Genomic DNA, 15788 nt, shown 5'->3' on the forward strand with positions numbered 1-15788 from the left:
TACTAGCTAGAGAAATGCGTAAGAAAGAACTCGAAGAGGTTGAGAAAAATAAAAGTAAGAAACTGCAGGAATTTCAGAGACTCAAAAAACATGCGAGGCGCAAGTTGGATGATAAAGAGAATGAAAAAATCGAAGACTGTATAAAAAGAGCGGTAAATTTGAGTAAAAAGGCTGGAGAAATTATTGAAAATGCGAAAAAGAAAGATAAAGAGAGAAAACGTACGAAAATTTTGAAGCCAGGTGAGACGCCACCAGGATCAGCTGATCCTGATTACGTACCTCCAACGAGTATGAAAAGGCGAAAAAAGAAAACAGCCAATTTTATTGCGTTAGAGAAGTTGGAATCTCACCATAGAATAAATTTCGTCGAGCTGTATTTAAATTACGATGATATTGCGAAGTAGAGTCGTTGATTGAGTAGCTGGAGTTCCAGACATTGCTCTGCAGTGTCAAAACCTGTAAATTTTTTTTTTACCTGTAAACAATTTATTTTATTCAAAAATTACTCGTGCAAGTGTTTTAATCGGTTTCAGTACATCAGTATTGGGCAAACGAAAGCGAGAGTGTTTTTACCCGAGCAGCCTATGAGCTATAGGAAAAGAGTACTGTAAGCGAGTAGGCGGGGGGTGGTTAGACACGCCGCACAACGAGAACGAAGCGAGAACGGCTCTCCGCACCATGTTACTACGAGCAGCAAGCATTTATGCGTACTAGCGAGTAGGCGCGGGGTAGAGGTAAACCGAACGCAACGAGAACGAAAAGGAACGGCTCCCCTCGTACCATTGCAACGAAGCAAAGAGTCGTTTTGCGTGTAAGCGAGTAGGCGGGGAGTGGTTACGAGCCGAATACAACGAGCCGGTTGCATTGTAACAGGCAACCAACTGATAAGAAAAATATTTCGATCGAATGAAAAGGCAGATGGTTTGGCCATTGTGTTTTGCGTTGAGTTGTGAAATATGTTGAAATGTGCTTGTTTGTTGAAATGTGAATTTTTTTCGTGATTTATTGGCAATTATTACGGTAAATTGCGATCGGTGGTGTATAAAAAGTAATTTTTCGTGTTCGTGATCGTATTTGCGGTTCGATTAAGGTAAGAAATTTTGAATTACGGTGATTTTTCGCGAAATGAGCAGCTTCGTGCAGGTCGGGTGTTGGAAAATTTTGTAGCAGAAATGTGCCTGACGGTATTTGAGTAAGTCCAATTTAGAATAATATTAATACGCGGTTTTCTATGTTCATAGCCGAGAAGTATTGTGTTTCGTATATCTGGAGCGTGTAATTAGCTGAAAATCGTGGGAATTTCAAAAATCGAGAAGCTCTCGTCGCGTGTGCCTGGTAGGTTGAAAGTACATAACCACGTGTGTAAATAATTAAGCTCGGTGCTTTTAAATAGTAATTTAATGTATTGTTGCGTAGCTAAAAGAACAAAACGAGCAGCAACGTGGTGAAAGTTGAGGTTGGAAATTCCTTTGAGTTGCCAGAAAGTTTTTCTCGATTAGTAATTGCGACTTTGGTTGGACGAAGCTTTTATCGGAAAGGTAAGAGAAGCAATTGAGTAGCTTTCACAGTCAGAATACGTTACCATAAAATGTGTATACGAGTATAAACATGTAGAATATGTGTTGGTACTAATTTAGTTCGGTCACCTGTTTCAGCTGAAGTATTTGACGTTATTATTGAATTCTGATTCGTGTGACGAAGATTTTTGACGCTGAAGAATAGGTGAGTTAAAATTGGAGTAATTCGAGCACAATTATTCAGAACTATGAGTAGCGTAATAGATGTATACATGTGTAAATTTTCGAGTAGCTAACTTGATGCATTTTTCGTGAGAAGAAAACTTACCTATACTTGTTCAACTGTTCGCAGCTATTTTTTGACTTAAGAAGATGGCGATGAAAGGCGAGAAGCCGCAGCAACCTGATTGGGATGATACCAACGAGAGTAGCGATTCTGAAAGGTAAAGATTTTGAGTACCTATTTAAAAATAAAGTAGAAATACACGAGTGAGAATTGAGTAGTAAAATTTCGGTCGTTTTGTATTATGTTTAGCGATTCGGAGACGGAAGCCACACATTATAGAATTTTTCGGTGTCAGATATGTGGTAAGCCGATCGGTGAAGGGCCGAAAAAGAAAAAATCGAATACGACGGCGTTCGCGGTTTCGTGTGGGCACCAGTTTCACAAAAAGTGCCTGAAGAAAAAGAAAGCAGAATTACCGTGTGATTGCTTCGTTAATGGCTGCCGGAAAAATGGCAGAGTCGATCCTGAGACGTGGCGGAAATTACGCGGCGGTACTACCGAGGTATCAAAGTGCGCGGAAGAAGAAAAGGATTCCTTACGCGAGCGGCTAATAAAAGAGATGCGGCAAAATACATTGCTGATTGAGCAAAACGAGTCGCTGATCCAGTCGTCGAGAGAGTCGCCGCGTGCTGAAGCCGAGCAAATTCGAGTTGAGTTAAACTGCGCGAAAACCGAAATAGAGCAGCTCAAGTCGGAGTTGGCAGAGGTACAGCAAAGAGCTGCGACGCTAGTGGTACAGAACGATGCGCTGTTGCTCGCGGGTCAAGGTCCAAGAGATTGGTCAGTCGAGGAACTCTCTGAGGAGGCTTTTGCAGCCGAGGCGGAGAGACGCGGTTTCGAGTCATCGCTGGACAGACGTAAGTGTAAAATTCGAGGAGCGCATAAGTGAATGCGGTCGCGATGAGTAGATTAATTACGTTCATTTTTTGTGTCTTTTGTTTCAATAGTGAACCGAGAAGAACGCGACCGGCGCTACCGACAGTTTACGGAGAAAATCGAAGAAAATAACATGAACTTCGACGAGGCGCTGCAAGCGATAGACCGACAAAGAGTATTCACGCAGGTCGACAGTGCACGGATGATGGTTTTAATCGACATCGACAGAGAAGCGCTGGACAAAGAAGTTAGATTGTCAGAGGTTCTCGATGGAATTAGCGTGCTACCGTCATTGACAGGTACGAATTTGAGTAACGCTGAGTCGCAAAATATGAGTAGTCGAGATATCACGCTGGGTATTTCTTTTTTAGGTATCGAGCAGCCGACGGTGCAAAGAATGATTGAACTCAACAGACGTCTCGAGCAGCTCGAGATAAGTTACGACGACGTGTTCGAGGTAGTCAACGATGAAGCTGAGCGAGCGCGTCTGGAAGCCAGAAAGTCGCTGAAAAAGAAAGAAACTACGAAACCGGCGGCGAAAGCGGTAGTTGAGAAGCCTCAAAAGACCGAAGAGAAACCATCAACGTCGAAAGAGAAGCGGTCTTCGGTCCCGAACACACCAGACGTAAACCTGGACGGAATCGAGACGGACGGTAAGAGTAACGACGGTGAAAGCCCTCGACCTGACGATGAGCGTGCGAAAAGAGAGACACGTAAAAGAACGAGTACAGAGTCGTCTAAAGAGAGCTCTTCGCCAAAAAGCCCTAAGCTAGAGGATGTTATACCCGATTCGGTTATTTATGCTTCGCTAAAAATCTGTTTAGAAAGAGCAGCGCGTGGAGACCTTAAAGAAAGAATTCAAGGGATACTCGACTCATACAACGAAACATCAACGGTGAAGACCGAGACGCCTCAAGATTCCGATAACGTAGTCAAAAAATCGATACTCGAGGCGCGGGTGAAAAATCAAGAGCGTACGCCGATTACGACGCAGCAACAACAGCCGCGGTACGCCACGCCGAATACTCCGGCGTCCGATTCAGCGAGTCGATCGCAGCGAAGCACGAGCGAGTCACGGAGGCGCGACACGAGCACGGGTGATTCCTCGTCAAAAAAGACGGATGTATCGAGTAGTTCGCGCGGATCGAGAGTAAGCGGCGTTGAGTCGATTGAAAAGAAGCGGGCGTCATCGAGGAGCTCGTCCAGCGAGTCGGATTCAGATTCGTCCGAGTCAACGCCACCGAAGAAGTCTAGAAAGTCGAAGTCGTCAAGAAAGCGAGCAGCGACGAAACGCAAATCAACTTCAAAGAATAAAGCGTCGCCGAAGAAGAAAAAGGTTACGTCGACAAAAAAGAAACCGGCGAAAAAACGCAAACCGGCGACGACGAAACCGGCGGTAAAGCGTAAACTCCCAGTAGCGAGAGACGAGACGCCGGAAATACCGCCTGAAGGAGTGAAGACTCGTAGCCAGACGCGAAGCGAGTCGAAATCGGTAGAGGAAGGCGAAGTTACCCAATCTAGTCAAGAGACGCTCGAGCTTGCGGCAGATGCGAGTGAATTCGAGGAGCAGCCCGAATCAAGACCACCGTTACCGAACGTACCGGCACCTGAGCAGCCGCCGCCCCCGAGCCCAGAGCGAGTTCTACAGGACCAGCAGCCTGGTCTAGCGCAGTTAACGCCGGGCGAACGGGCGCAGCGCGCCTTTCAAGAACGAGAGCGCGAGTTTAGACGAAACATGGAAATAGCGTTGCGACATCACGACCGAGAAGCCGCTAGAGTACGTGAAGGAAGAATGGATCTCGGACCAATAGAAGATTATTTCGAGCCGCTGGAAAATTGCCCGCCGCCACCAGCGCCAGTATGGCTGATGGCCGAGTTTCGGTACGAGCCGCGCGGTGAGAGATACGTTCGAGGTATGTTTTTTCCGGTCACGCGCGACACGATTCAACAGTCGATGCAGAGCCGAGGAATTTTGATCAATAATGAGTTGACGGTACGAGATGACTTATATTATCAGAGAGACGGCGGGGCTTGGATTCTGGGCCGAGTATACCGTGGAGGCGCCACGTATTATGTAATAAACTCGTTCGTCGTCATCGGAGATGCTCTCGCGCATGCGGTGGTAAGCGAGGTGATCTACCAAAACGTAGCGGCGAGGCGAGCGTGGAGTGTGCACCCGCTCGCGGGCTCACGAATTCCAACTACCACCATGTGCAGAAACCTACGAAGCTTGGTCCAGCGGGCGCCGCAGCGAGTGGTAATGTCGGCGGGGCAGTTTTGCATGGAGTCGCAGACGTTCGAAATTGTAACCGAGAGAATCCTCGAACTTTGGCGCGCGATGCATCGGCGGGGTACGCGACACATTTTGATGGTGCCTCCGCTGACGTGGCCGCACTGCCCGGAAATACGCGTCCGGATACGGGAGTTTCTACGGCAAGGACCGACGAGAGCAGAGTTCGACGGCAGATACGTATATATGGAGGCATTAGAAGAAACGATCGAGAGATGCCCTCCAGCGACGTTCCGTGGTGAGACGCCGTATTTGAACGAGCACCAAGCGTCGGAGGCGTTAGTCAGGATATTTGAATACGCAACGGTCGAGCGGAGATGGGGGTACGGTCAGTTTCCGCGAGAGCAGGATCCGCCGCGTCCGGTGGAGCAGCTCCAAGCAAACCAACTTCAACGTATCGAGGAGATGTTGAGGCAAGACCGTGCAGCCTTGGCGGCGCATGAACGAAGGAATGTCCGCGAGCAGCTGGAACGAGAAGTACACGAGAGGGAGCTGATCGAAAGAGTGCAGCGACAGATGAGACACCTTCCTGGCGCAGATCGTCAATTACTGCCCGAGCGAGCCGCGCAGTTGGTCAACGAGGTGAACCGACAGATGCCTGAGCCGCAGCAGCAGCCGCAAGCTGGACCGAGTCGCCAGCAGCCGGCACAAGAAGGAAGACAGTTACAGGTGGCTATACCACGAGCACCTGGATTGGCCGGATTTGGACGAGGTCGTGGCAGGCTGGCGGAGAGACGCGAGCGAATGCGATTGGAGGCGGAGGAAGAAAGACAAAACCCTCAGAACGAACAGAACCAGAATGATGGCAGAGAAGCACGCTAAAATGCGGTGAAAATTTTTCGAAGAGTCGCCTCTGTCTATTTAGTTTTGTTTTCTCGATGTAAAATTTGTCTCACGCGCGATTCGTTGCAGTATTACGAGTAGTGAACGAAAGTAGTTCCAAAATGGTAAATTTTTTTTTCCCTGATGTTGTATTTTTTTATTTTTCTCGATCGTGGTCTCAAGTTTTTTTTTATTATTATTGTTGTTTATTTTTTGATGTAATTACGAGTAAGCTCCTCGAGGAAAAGAGAATTTTTCGAGTAGAGCAGTTTGTTTTGGTATTTGTTGTTTATACTATTGTTTTGTTGTTTGTTGTTTCTACCATTTGCCAAATTAAAAGATGAAGTTTTGTTTATTGAATTTTGAGGCGTGCTAATAAGTAGAGTATGCCGAAATGTAAATAAGTGTGAATTTGTGTGTGAATTTGTGCAGGCAAATGAGTAGTTTAGTTTACGAAAGCAATGTTTTTTGTGAATTGTTTTTTGGAATTTAATTAAAATCATTGAGTAACCAAACATACGAGGTGAAATTAAATCTGCTGTGATAAATAAAATAAAAACTTACGTGTTGGAATAGACGGTGTTTTTATTTGTTGCGAATATCACCATTCGAGAAGTTGAGTATTGGAATAACGATCTTGAGTAGCTCGAAAATACCTCAGAGGTACCTGTGAAAAGAAAAACGAAGAACAAAGTACAAAGTTTTTCTTTAATTTGAGCAATAAAGAAGTAAAAATATTACGTCCCGTGATAGGTATCGATGAGCAGCTTCAAGTAATCGTATGAGTAACTGGGAGTACTCACGTGAGTAGCTGGAATTGAGACGTTTAAACTGGTCCAGACGTGTCGAGTGCCAGCATCTGTGAAAATAAAGAGTTAGCACTCTGAGGTAAATTATGAGTAGAGATATGAGTAGTTACCTGAGTCTGGCCCCAGTGAGAAGAATTCCAGCGAGAATCTGAAACAGAAAGAAAAAAGAGCAAGATTAGTGAGAAGCTCACCTGAGTAGTGTCACAGGTTCCAGTTCAGATTAATGAAGCAATCCAGAGCTCCAGACAAGATTCCAATCCAAGGATGGTGTAGAATTAAGGTTAACATAGTAATGTAATTAGATTATGATTTCATGTAAACATGTTTAGATATGTTAATCTTAAGTTCGCGTATTGTTATAAGATTCTGCACGAGTAGCCAGATAGGGTCTGATAGGGTCTTAGGACGAGTAGGCCACATCTGTGATACGAGGCGGGGCAGGGGGAGCCCAAGTACTCTACGAGACGCTGAGTAGGCCTCTTTTAGGCTGCGTATCCAGACGGGCCCCCGAGCTATACCCAGCCGGGGCATTATGTAGAGGGTACTTGGGACTCCATGTTACCACTCTACAGTGGTAATTTGATGCCCAGGCAGGCGGCAACACTGCAACTGGTACAACGCCATCTGGTGTACTAGTTCAGTGGAGACGACGGCCGAGATTGCCGAAGCGAGCCGCCTTGCAGTTTTCTAACCATCTTCATAAAGAGTAGTAATAAGTTTAACGCTGGCTTATGCCAACTCTGTCTGTTAGGAAACGCCTCATCACCAGCAGAATCTTTCGTGTAAACGAATGGTATTGAATAGTATCGTAGCAACGTTCTTATTCACTGTACATCAAATGAGAGATATAAATATATGGTGAAACGTATGTATTTGTGTTGATCATTGATTTACGACGAGTTGTAGAGAGTAGTAGTTGGGTAGACTGAGATAGGTATTTATACCTTGCGGGTTCAGTGTTCTATACGAACTGGGTTGTTTTAGGGTTAAGGTACCAGGTGGCAAAAGTAAGACTTTTCCCCTAAACCATAAGAACCCCCTGTTTTACCCTAACAGCTACACTCACGTCTCAAGAAAAAAAATAAAAAGATCAGATTGAGGTACCAACTAAAATGCTGAAATTTGGTTTTTGGTTTTTACTCTCTATTTTCAACTTCTCGAGTCGTGAAATTCTCGTACCTTACTCATTTGAAAACTATGCACTACAACTTTAGATTCCAAATTCATTTTTTTATGGATTTTTCGAAGTCAAAATTTTACCAAATTGTCGTGAAAGACTGAAATTTGGTTTGTACCATTTTTCTGAGTTAATAGCTGATTTCTCCATTAATTTTTAAAAAAATTTAAAAAATTTTGGATTTGAAGTGTAAAAAATGGTTTTGAAAAAATCGATCGAAAAGGTCATAAAGATCGATGGCTAACCCGAGTTTATGCTAAATTTTAATTTGCCTGTGCATAAATACGACCCTTTATTTTTTTTCTTGAGAAGTGAGCATAGCAATATTTGAATCTTGAAAAAATCCCCAAAAATCAAAAATGAATTTCAGCACCTGAAAATTTTGCTGGTGGTGTATTTTAGAGTCATCTTTAAATTTCCTTTCATTTGGTTCAATATGTGTGGTGTATAAAGGGGTGTAAAATTCGAATTCATTCACTATAAAACCATATTTCGGACTTTGCACAACACAATTGTACCAAGTCGAACACTTTGTCCGGACCCTCCGGGCATGGTACAAACCAAGTCCGGTGAAAACATATACATCTCAAAAATATTTTCAAAAAATTAAAAACTGCGTTGAAAATTTTTTTTTTTTGAATTCAAATTTTGAAAAATATTGTTTTTTTGCATTAACTAACTGCAAATAAGTATCACATTTTCTCGCATTTTTTTAAGAAATTGAATGTATTTGACTGATTGAAATCAGTATTACTTAAACAAAATATGTAATATCTATAGGATGATATTGCTTCGAAAACTGAATTATTAACTCGATTTTACGTGAGTCTAAACTTTCAGAATTGTTTCCTCTTTCCAACGATATAAAAACCATAATTTTTAATATATCTACTATTTTTCGTTGAAATATCAACTCTGATATAGGTAATGTAAATGATCCACACGAATCTAAGAATCGATTTTTGAAATATGAATTAATACGTTATTCTAAATGAAATGAAATAAAAATAAATGCCGGAAGAAACGTTCAGAATCGAACAGATGTTAATTTTTTTGAAAAGAATCAAAGAACTCTTTTATACTCATGCAAAAACTAATGATGAACTGTCAAACTGATGAAGCTGATGCATATACCTATACAAATGTGAATATTTCAATGAAAAATACATCAAGAATTGTACTATGGTTTTGAATTTTGATATCGTTGGAAAGAGGAAACAATTTCAAAAGTTTTAGACTCACAAGAAATCAGACTTTACTTATATACAGTTTTCCAAGCAATAAGGATAATAAAATTATCTGAAACCCTCCCGTTTTTCAGTGAAAATTCAAAAACCACAACTTCCCGATATAAAAACTAAAGGAAATAATTTTGAAAATTGAAATAAAAACTGAAAAACATTAATGCCTTCCTCCTTCCAAAAAAAGGGGGGAATGTATTGAACTGAAATGAAAGAAATATGATTAAAAAGGAATAAAAAATGAATATTTTATGATGAATAAATGAAAAAATGAATAAAAAAAATGAAAACAGAAGAATTAAGTAACTTATGGGAATTGATAAAGTTGAAAATTATAGAAAGGTAATTTTTTGGAGGAGCATAATATGGTCCCAAATGGATGAAAAGGGTCCAAAATCATACCATTGGTCAGTACTCCTATTGTGATCAACATAAATTTGAATTTCAGCTTCCTAGACCATCCCCACTCCTTTTAAGATGGAAAACCCCGAAAATAAGGGTAAGATTAGGCTTCTTCCACATTGAAAGGAGTGGGGATGAGACGTAGGAAGCTGGAATTCGGATATGTTGATCACAATAACAGTGCTGACCAATCCATTGTGGGGGGGGGGGACTGGTTTTATCCATGAAAAGGGACAAGGTGAGCTTTCTGAGCATATTTCTATTCTAGCTCGGACAGGCTAAATGTTGGGTACAAATTTCTTGAAGGACTAAGTTGAAAATTTACTTCGTCTTGCGGTAGATTTTGCTTCATACAAAGCCAACACTTCGAAAGCGCTTCTCTCAGAAAGTTGTTTTAGGCTCGAAGGTCAGTTTGGTCCCGGATGGTCACATAGGGGAAAGTCCCCTAAAAGTGCGCAGTCTCCTAATAGTGCGCAGTGCCATATCTCGCGATTGGCACCACTGAAAAATTCGTGAGGTAGCTCATTTGAAAGAGCGTGTCGTGACGATTATTTTGATGTATCATACGAGCCACTTGGCTAAATTTTACGTGTGCAAAGTCAAAAAATGTGAATTTTCAATTTCTGATGTAATTTTTTTTTGTGAAAAGTTAACAATTTGTATTGCTCTCGTTGAATTGCAAAAATTTATGAGATAACTTATATTATATCATTTTGTAGGGAATTTTATCCTCTTTAATATTGTTGTAAAAGTTTGAAAATTCATCCTTTCGTTTTCTTGAAAATAATTTTTAAAGAAATAGAGGATATTTTTGAACCATGGATTCCCAATAGTGCGCATCCTAGAAAATCTGTAAACACGCTTGTGTTTTTCACTACCTGACTTTTGTTTTGATAGAATGGAGTGTTAAATACCTGTAAAAGGCTAAAGGGTGTTAGTTTTCAGTGAAGAAACATTCCTAAGAGTGAAAGAATACTTGAACAATGGGCTTTCTATGCAGAAATAAGCTCACACATAACCCCTACTCATAGTAAAACATATTTTCGCAATTTTCGTCAAGTACTCATGTTTTTTATATCTGTTCTCAGTGTTCTCGTGATAATGAAACGTATTATTGCGATTTTTGTCAAGAATTAATTTTTTTGAAGTAAATTTACACATCGCGCACTATTAGGAACCCTACTGCGCACTTTGAAGGAGCCCATGGCTCCTAATAGTGCGCATTTGACATTTTTTACTCAAGGTAGGATTTCTCAGTCAGTTATCAATGAAAAATTTTGAAACTCTGGAATTATGTAGCTGAATGATACAGCTACAACATATCAAAAAATCACGATCCTAGGTAACTTTGCGGCGGAATGACAGTGATTTTGGTACTAAGTGCGCACTATTGGGAGACTTTCCCCTATTTACACTTTTTTAAAAACTTACTCGGTAAGAAAATTTCAAAATTTAAAATTGGCCTAATATCGTAGGTACTCACTGATGTGAAACAATTATAGTGAATTATTTAAACAACCTGCATGCTACGTGTCATAATGTTTTTCATTTGTAATACATTTTACATTTTACGAGTGTTATCGATTTTTCAAACAATGAAATAATGACAAGAAACTGCATATTGTTTATCCAGCTGTTTGAGCTGTTAGGTGAACATGTTCATTGTTTATATAAACTGAAAAATTTCAATGCGAGTTTGTTTTGTTAATGTGGTAATGTTAGGTACATACATACCTAACCTTTGACAAAGTTTTTCCCCCTTCATTGCATCAAGTAAACAAATTACTAACTATGGATGAGAAAATCAGCTTGGAAATGAAATATTCGATAATGAATCATGCTCTTGGTAAGTTAGGAATCGAGTGAAAAAAGCTACGCAATACCTACCATACTGAACTTGAAAATCGTAATACCTATTACCTATCATCTTTTGGAAAAATAAGTACGGTACCTACATTGTATTAAAAAAACACCCTGAAATCAACTCAAGCACATTTGTACCGGTAGATTACTGCGAATAGTTGGAGTAGGTACCTATTTTCATACAATGACTCACAACTTGAAAATAAATAATAATTCATTTAAATCAAAATGTCTCCTGGTTTCTTATATCACAAAACAGATTTTTTATTTGACAAAATATTTACTAAGTAATTAATGATGAAATTTGTTTTTATGAACATACTGTAAGTAATTATATTCCACAAAATGCTTGCAGCAGATCATTGAATTATTAGTGATTTTTTTTCCAAGAAACATACTTCTGCATGCATCAACGATACGTTGGTTATTTGGTACCTATATATAATTTGTGAAGTGATGTTCGCGAATACCTAAAGTACCTACCTACCTAATATAATAATGATGATTAGTACAAATTTATGAGTAGAAGTAGAAAAATTGATGAAAAACAACTGACCGATTGCATCTTCCTCCACTCAAGGGAACCCGACAACTCAAATTACTTACTTTGATATTGAAGTTTGTAATATTAGCAAGTCTTTGTCTAGAACTTTTTTATACAGAAACCATGGGCCACCTTCCGTTGCTATCCTTACGCTCCTTCTCTCGTTGCTCTCTGGTCCTGGTACGCGAATATTCGCGACACATTGATTTAGCACTAAATTTAGTCTGTATAATTTCGTTTACGTGTACACATGCACGAATAAAGGCTCTTAACTTTAGCCTCGGCTCTTTATTTCTCTCGCGCTCTCGACGACGTATTCGAATGCCCGTGACGCGTTCCGGCGCATCTACGACTGCCGACGATAATACTCCCGCACATCCTTGGTTGATCATTAAATTCGGATGGAAAACCGGAGAAACTAGTGTACATAATGACTAAAAAAAAAAATAAAATAACGTATGTGTGGTCTGCCATCCCGATTTTTCAAGCACCATTTTACTCTTCATTTTTCGTTTTGAAGAAAAACTGCAAGGAATTTTGAGTCAAAAATTGCAAAAAGAGTCGAGGAATAGGTAGGTAAGTGTACTTTGCCACACAAGACACAAAAAGACTATCCATGCAGCACAAGTACAAACATCAAAATTCCTTACAAGCTGTGAAGTTTGAAAAAATCACAGCTTGAAAGGAATTTTGATGTTTGTACTGCATGGATGGTCTTTTTGTTTCTTGTGTGGTAAAATGTACCTATGTCTGTCTCGACACCCTTCACAATTTTGACTCAAATTCAAAATTCCTTACGGTTTTTTCTTTCAAAACGGAAAATGAAGTGTAAAATGGAGCTTGAAAATTTTGGATGGAAAGCTCAATGACGTTGAATTTCCAAAGTCAATTTAATGGCTGAAAATGAAAAAATTTATCAAATTAAATAGTAAATAGGTATGTACTTATGCTGAAAAGTTACCATGTCGAGTGATATCTTTCACCATGCATTACAACGATGAGTTGATGTTGAGTTGTTCATTAATTTTATTTGTTAAGAAAAATGATCAAAATAAACACGTGATCCTGCTTAGGAAAAATTTCAGTCAGTCATGTTACCCATGTCTAGAACTGAGTAGAGTTGTTCAATTTACACTTTCTTATGTATCAAGAAGATTATTTGCAATAACTAATATTTATACCTGATGAGAAAAATTATTTTCTCAATTCTTTCAAAATGTATCCATCTGTAACAAAATTTCAAATCAAAGTAGTTAACCAATTAACAAAATACCTACCTATTGTACATTTGGAAAACTACAAACACGGAACATTAATGTAAGTAAGTAGGTATTCAAAAATGAAAAAATATATGTGAATGAAGTTACCAAATGAAAAATTTGTCCTGTTAGCGAGTTCATCCATGATTGATAACTTTACCAAATCTACACAATCTAATTATTCAATTAAAAATTTGTAATTAGCTAACTGTGTATTTAAATTATTCATGTTTATAAATTGAGCTAATTCTTACGGACATGTGCCACTTTACTACAACAACATTAGGCAACTTTTTTGACTTTTTTTTTGGGAAATATATAATCGAAAGATAAAAAAGGTGGTTTGCACGATAACCATTTGAACGATAAAACGAGGCTTAGTAACGATAGTTTAAGTGGTAAGCACAGCATTTTTCAATCACTGAAAAAGGGTGTTAGCCCGATAATTTTCATTGATAAACACGATATTTTTCATTGATTAGCACGATATTTTTCATTGACAAAAGAAAACGCTGGCACACAGTGGGACAGATTCATTTTTTAAGGTGTCAAAAATCATATTTCAGAAATGAATGCAAATTTGGACGTCAATCTTTTTGACACACAGGTATTTTGAGGCACTGAATTCATTTTTGTCGTTATTTTGGTTCGAACCTCAAATGGGGGCCCCAGGAGGAGGGTGCAAAGGGGTAAATATTTTGGAAGAGTCGAGTGGCGGGGTATCAATATTTACGTTTTTTGGGCTCCAGAATTCATTTTTGACTTTATTTTGGTTCGAAACCCAAATGGGGCCCCAGCAGGAGGGTGCAAAGGCCATCGAATAGGTAAAAAAAATAGAATTTTTCGTAATTTCATTAAAAATCTGTGATATTTCGAGAAAAAGTATTAGGCTCAGGTGAAAATTTACCGAATTTCAACTCTCCCTTGGCAGCAAAATCCATCCCATTGGGTCAAAAACATAAAGGAGGTTGTCCGACGTTATCTCGTGAAGCTTTATTGAAATAGGCACCTACCAGAACACTTCATTTTTTATTCACTCGCAAGAATCTTATACTTTTTGGCGTTCGTTTATCCTCATTTATCGTGGGCATCACTTATTTATCGTTCATTTATCCTTATTTATCGTGGACATCACTTATTTATCGTTCATTCTGTCAAAAACTTCTCGTGGAAATTGTTTATTTTTTATTGTTCTTACTATCATATTTATCGTGGATGCCACTTAATTTATCGTTCGTTTTTTAAGAAATCGTGCAATACATTTTTTTATAGTGAAATACACTTTTTTATCGTGCAATCCTCTTTTTCATCGTGAATACTTATTTATCGTGATAACCCACTATTGTTATCGTGCTAACCCCCTTTTTTAAAGTAACGATAAATTGCACCCTTTTTTTTGTGTTTGGGTTGAAAATGGGCTTACTTAATCGATAGTTTAGACCTTAAAACAAAAAATAGTGCGAGTTTTTTAAATTTGGGTTATTTTTGTGATCAGGAGAGACTGTCAAGTGGCAAAGTTGCAAGAATGGCCGTTTTTGCCCAACTTTAAGAGTTCGTTGCGACATCCGTATTTGTTTTGCGAAAAAAACCAATGTTATTTTAGGATTTTACATACTTTTGTAAACTACTTTCCCTGATTTTTGATTTTCAAAGTTTCAAGCGCATAAGACTGATTTTTCTAAATACATATGTTACTGTTAATGTGTTTACTGTTTACTCCAGGTAATGTATGAAATAACTAGTGTAATGACGAAAAAATCGTCCGTATTCACTTCTTTATAATTTTACCCCATCTGTAAAATATGTATTACTTCGTTTCAGTTTTATCACTTCTTTTAAATACTTTCAAACTATGTATAAGAAAGAGCGGCCTCTTATAAAACCATCCCATACCTCTTCCTCACCTTTCCACCATAAACTGACTTTACTGTGTCGCCACTTTTTTCCAATGTTTTCTTCCTACTTAGAAAAACAAGCGGCTCGCAAAGTTTTATTGAGCTGCTTGTTAAAAATGTACATCCATTGTTTTCTATAAAAACGCCAGTGGCTTCTTAAATCCATCCTATACCTTCCTATACTAAAAAACAATCAAACAATAAAGTTCTCCTTTGAAATCCACTTCATAAAAAGTGCAGTGGCTTCCAAATGTAAATTTCCATATTTCACAATGCAACCTTTTTCCAATAAATACTCAGCTCTCAGCTCACTAAATCATCAGTTCAACTTCAGCTCTTTCTTTGCTGACTTATGTACTTTACTAGTACCTACCTAGTGTTACTTTTATCAAAGTTTGTGTATCAAGTTATACCTACTTGTTCGCGATTAACGTTTTGTGTGTTTCATCAACAATATACTTTTTTTAAATAAACTTTTCGAACTTTTAATTTTTTTAATTAATCGGAGATCCTGTCATCACACTAGTTATTTCATACATCAGGTTATTTCATACATCACCTGAGAAAGTGTGAAATTGCATTTTTTCTACATTTTACCTAGTTATTTCATACATACACGAGGTGTGCATCGTTAAAGTATGAAATCAATGAAGGAACTGTGATAAAGTAAGAAATGGAAGTTGATTCAAAGCTAGAACAGGGTGTCCCGCCTCAGAATAACCTCCAAGCCCCAGAGGCAGATTTTTGGCCACTCAAAAAAAAGTTTTTTTCATTATTTTTGTATTTTACTTTCAACATTACACCATT

The 15788-nt window shown here is 39.0% G+C and overlaps 1 protein-coding gene and 1 long non-coding RNA gene across 2 annotated transcripts in view; both read left to right on the top strand.

Moving 5' to 3' along the window:
- LOC135841870 (uncharacterized) overlaps nucleotides 1–15788 on the top strand; it is a 40634-nt gene that overhangs the window by 19583 nt on the left and 5263 nt on the right. The gene's annotated exons all lie outside the window — the stretch shown is intronic.
- Nucleotides 401–7468, top strand: LOC135841869 (uncharacterized). Its single transcript, XM_065359075.1, has 8 exons — nucleotides 401–1335; nucleotides 1417–1538; nucleotides 1656–1722; nucleotides 1870–1960; nucleotides 2053–2660; nucleotides 2751–2978; nucleotides 3051–3332; nucleotides 3504–7468. Exons 4-8 carry the CDS (start codon nucleotides 1890–1892, stop codon nucleotides 5789–5791), a joined length of 3477 nt encoding a protein of 1158 aa, XP_065215147.1. The 5' UTR covers nucleotides 401–1335; nucleotides 1417–1538; nucleotides 1656–1722; nucleotides 1870–1889; the 3' UTR covers nucleotides 5792–7468.

This window comes from Planococcus citri, chromosome 3, assembly GCF_950023065.1.
Source record: "Planococcus citri chromosome 3, ihPlaCitr1.1, whole genome shotgun sequence".
Lineage (NCBI taxonomy): Eukaryota > Metazoa > Arthropoda > Insecta > Hemiptera > Pseudococcidae > Planococcus > Planococcus citri.

Coding starts and splice junctions, on each gene's coding strand:
- LOC135841869 (XM_065359075.1), top strand. CDS start 1,890: ATGGCGATGAAAGGCGAGAAGCCGCAGCAACCTGATTGGGATGATACC. Junction 1,961..2,052: donor GAGAGTAGCGATTCTGAAAG/GTAAAGATTTTG, acceptor TATTATGTTTAG/CGATTCGGAGACGGAAGCCA. Junction 2,979..3,050: donor CGTGCTACCGTCATTGACAG/GTACGAATTTGA, acceptor TTTCTTTTTTAG/GTATCGAGCAGCCGACGGTG.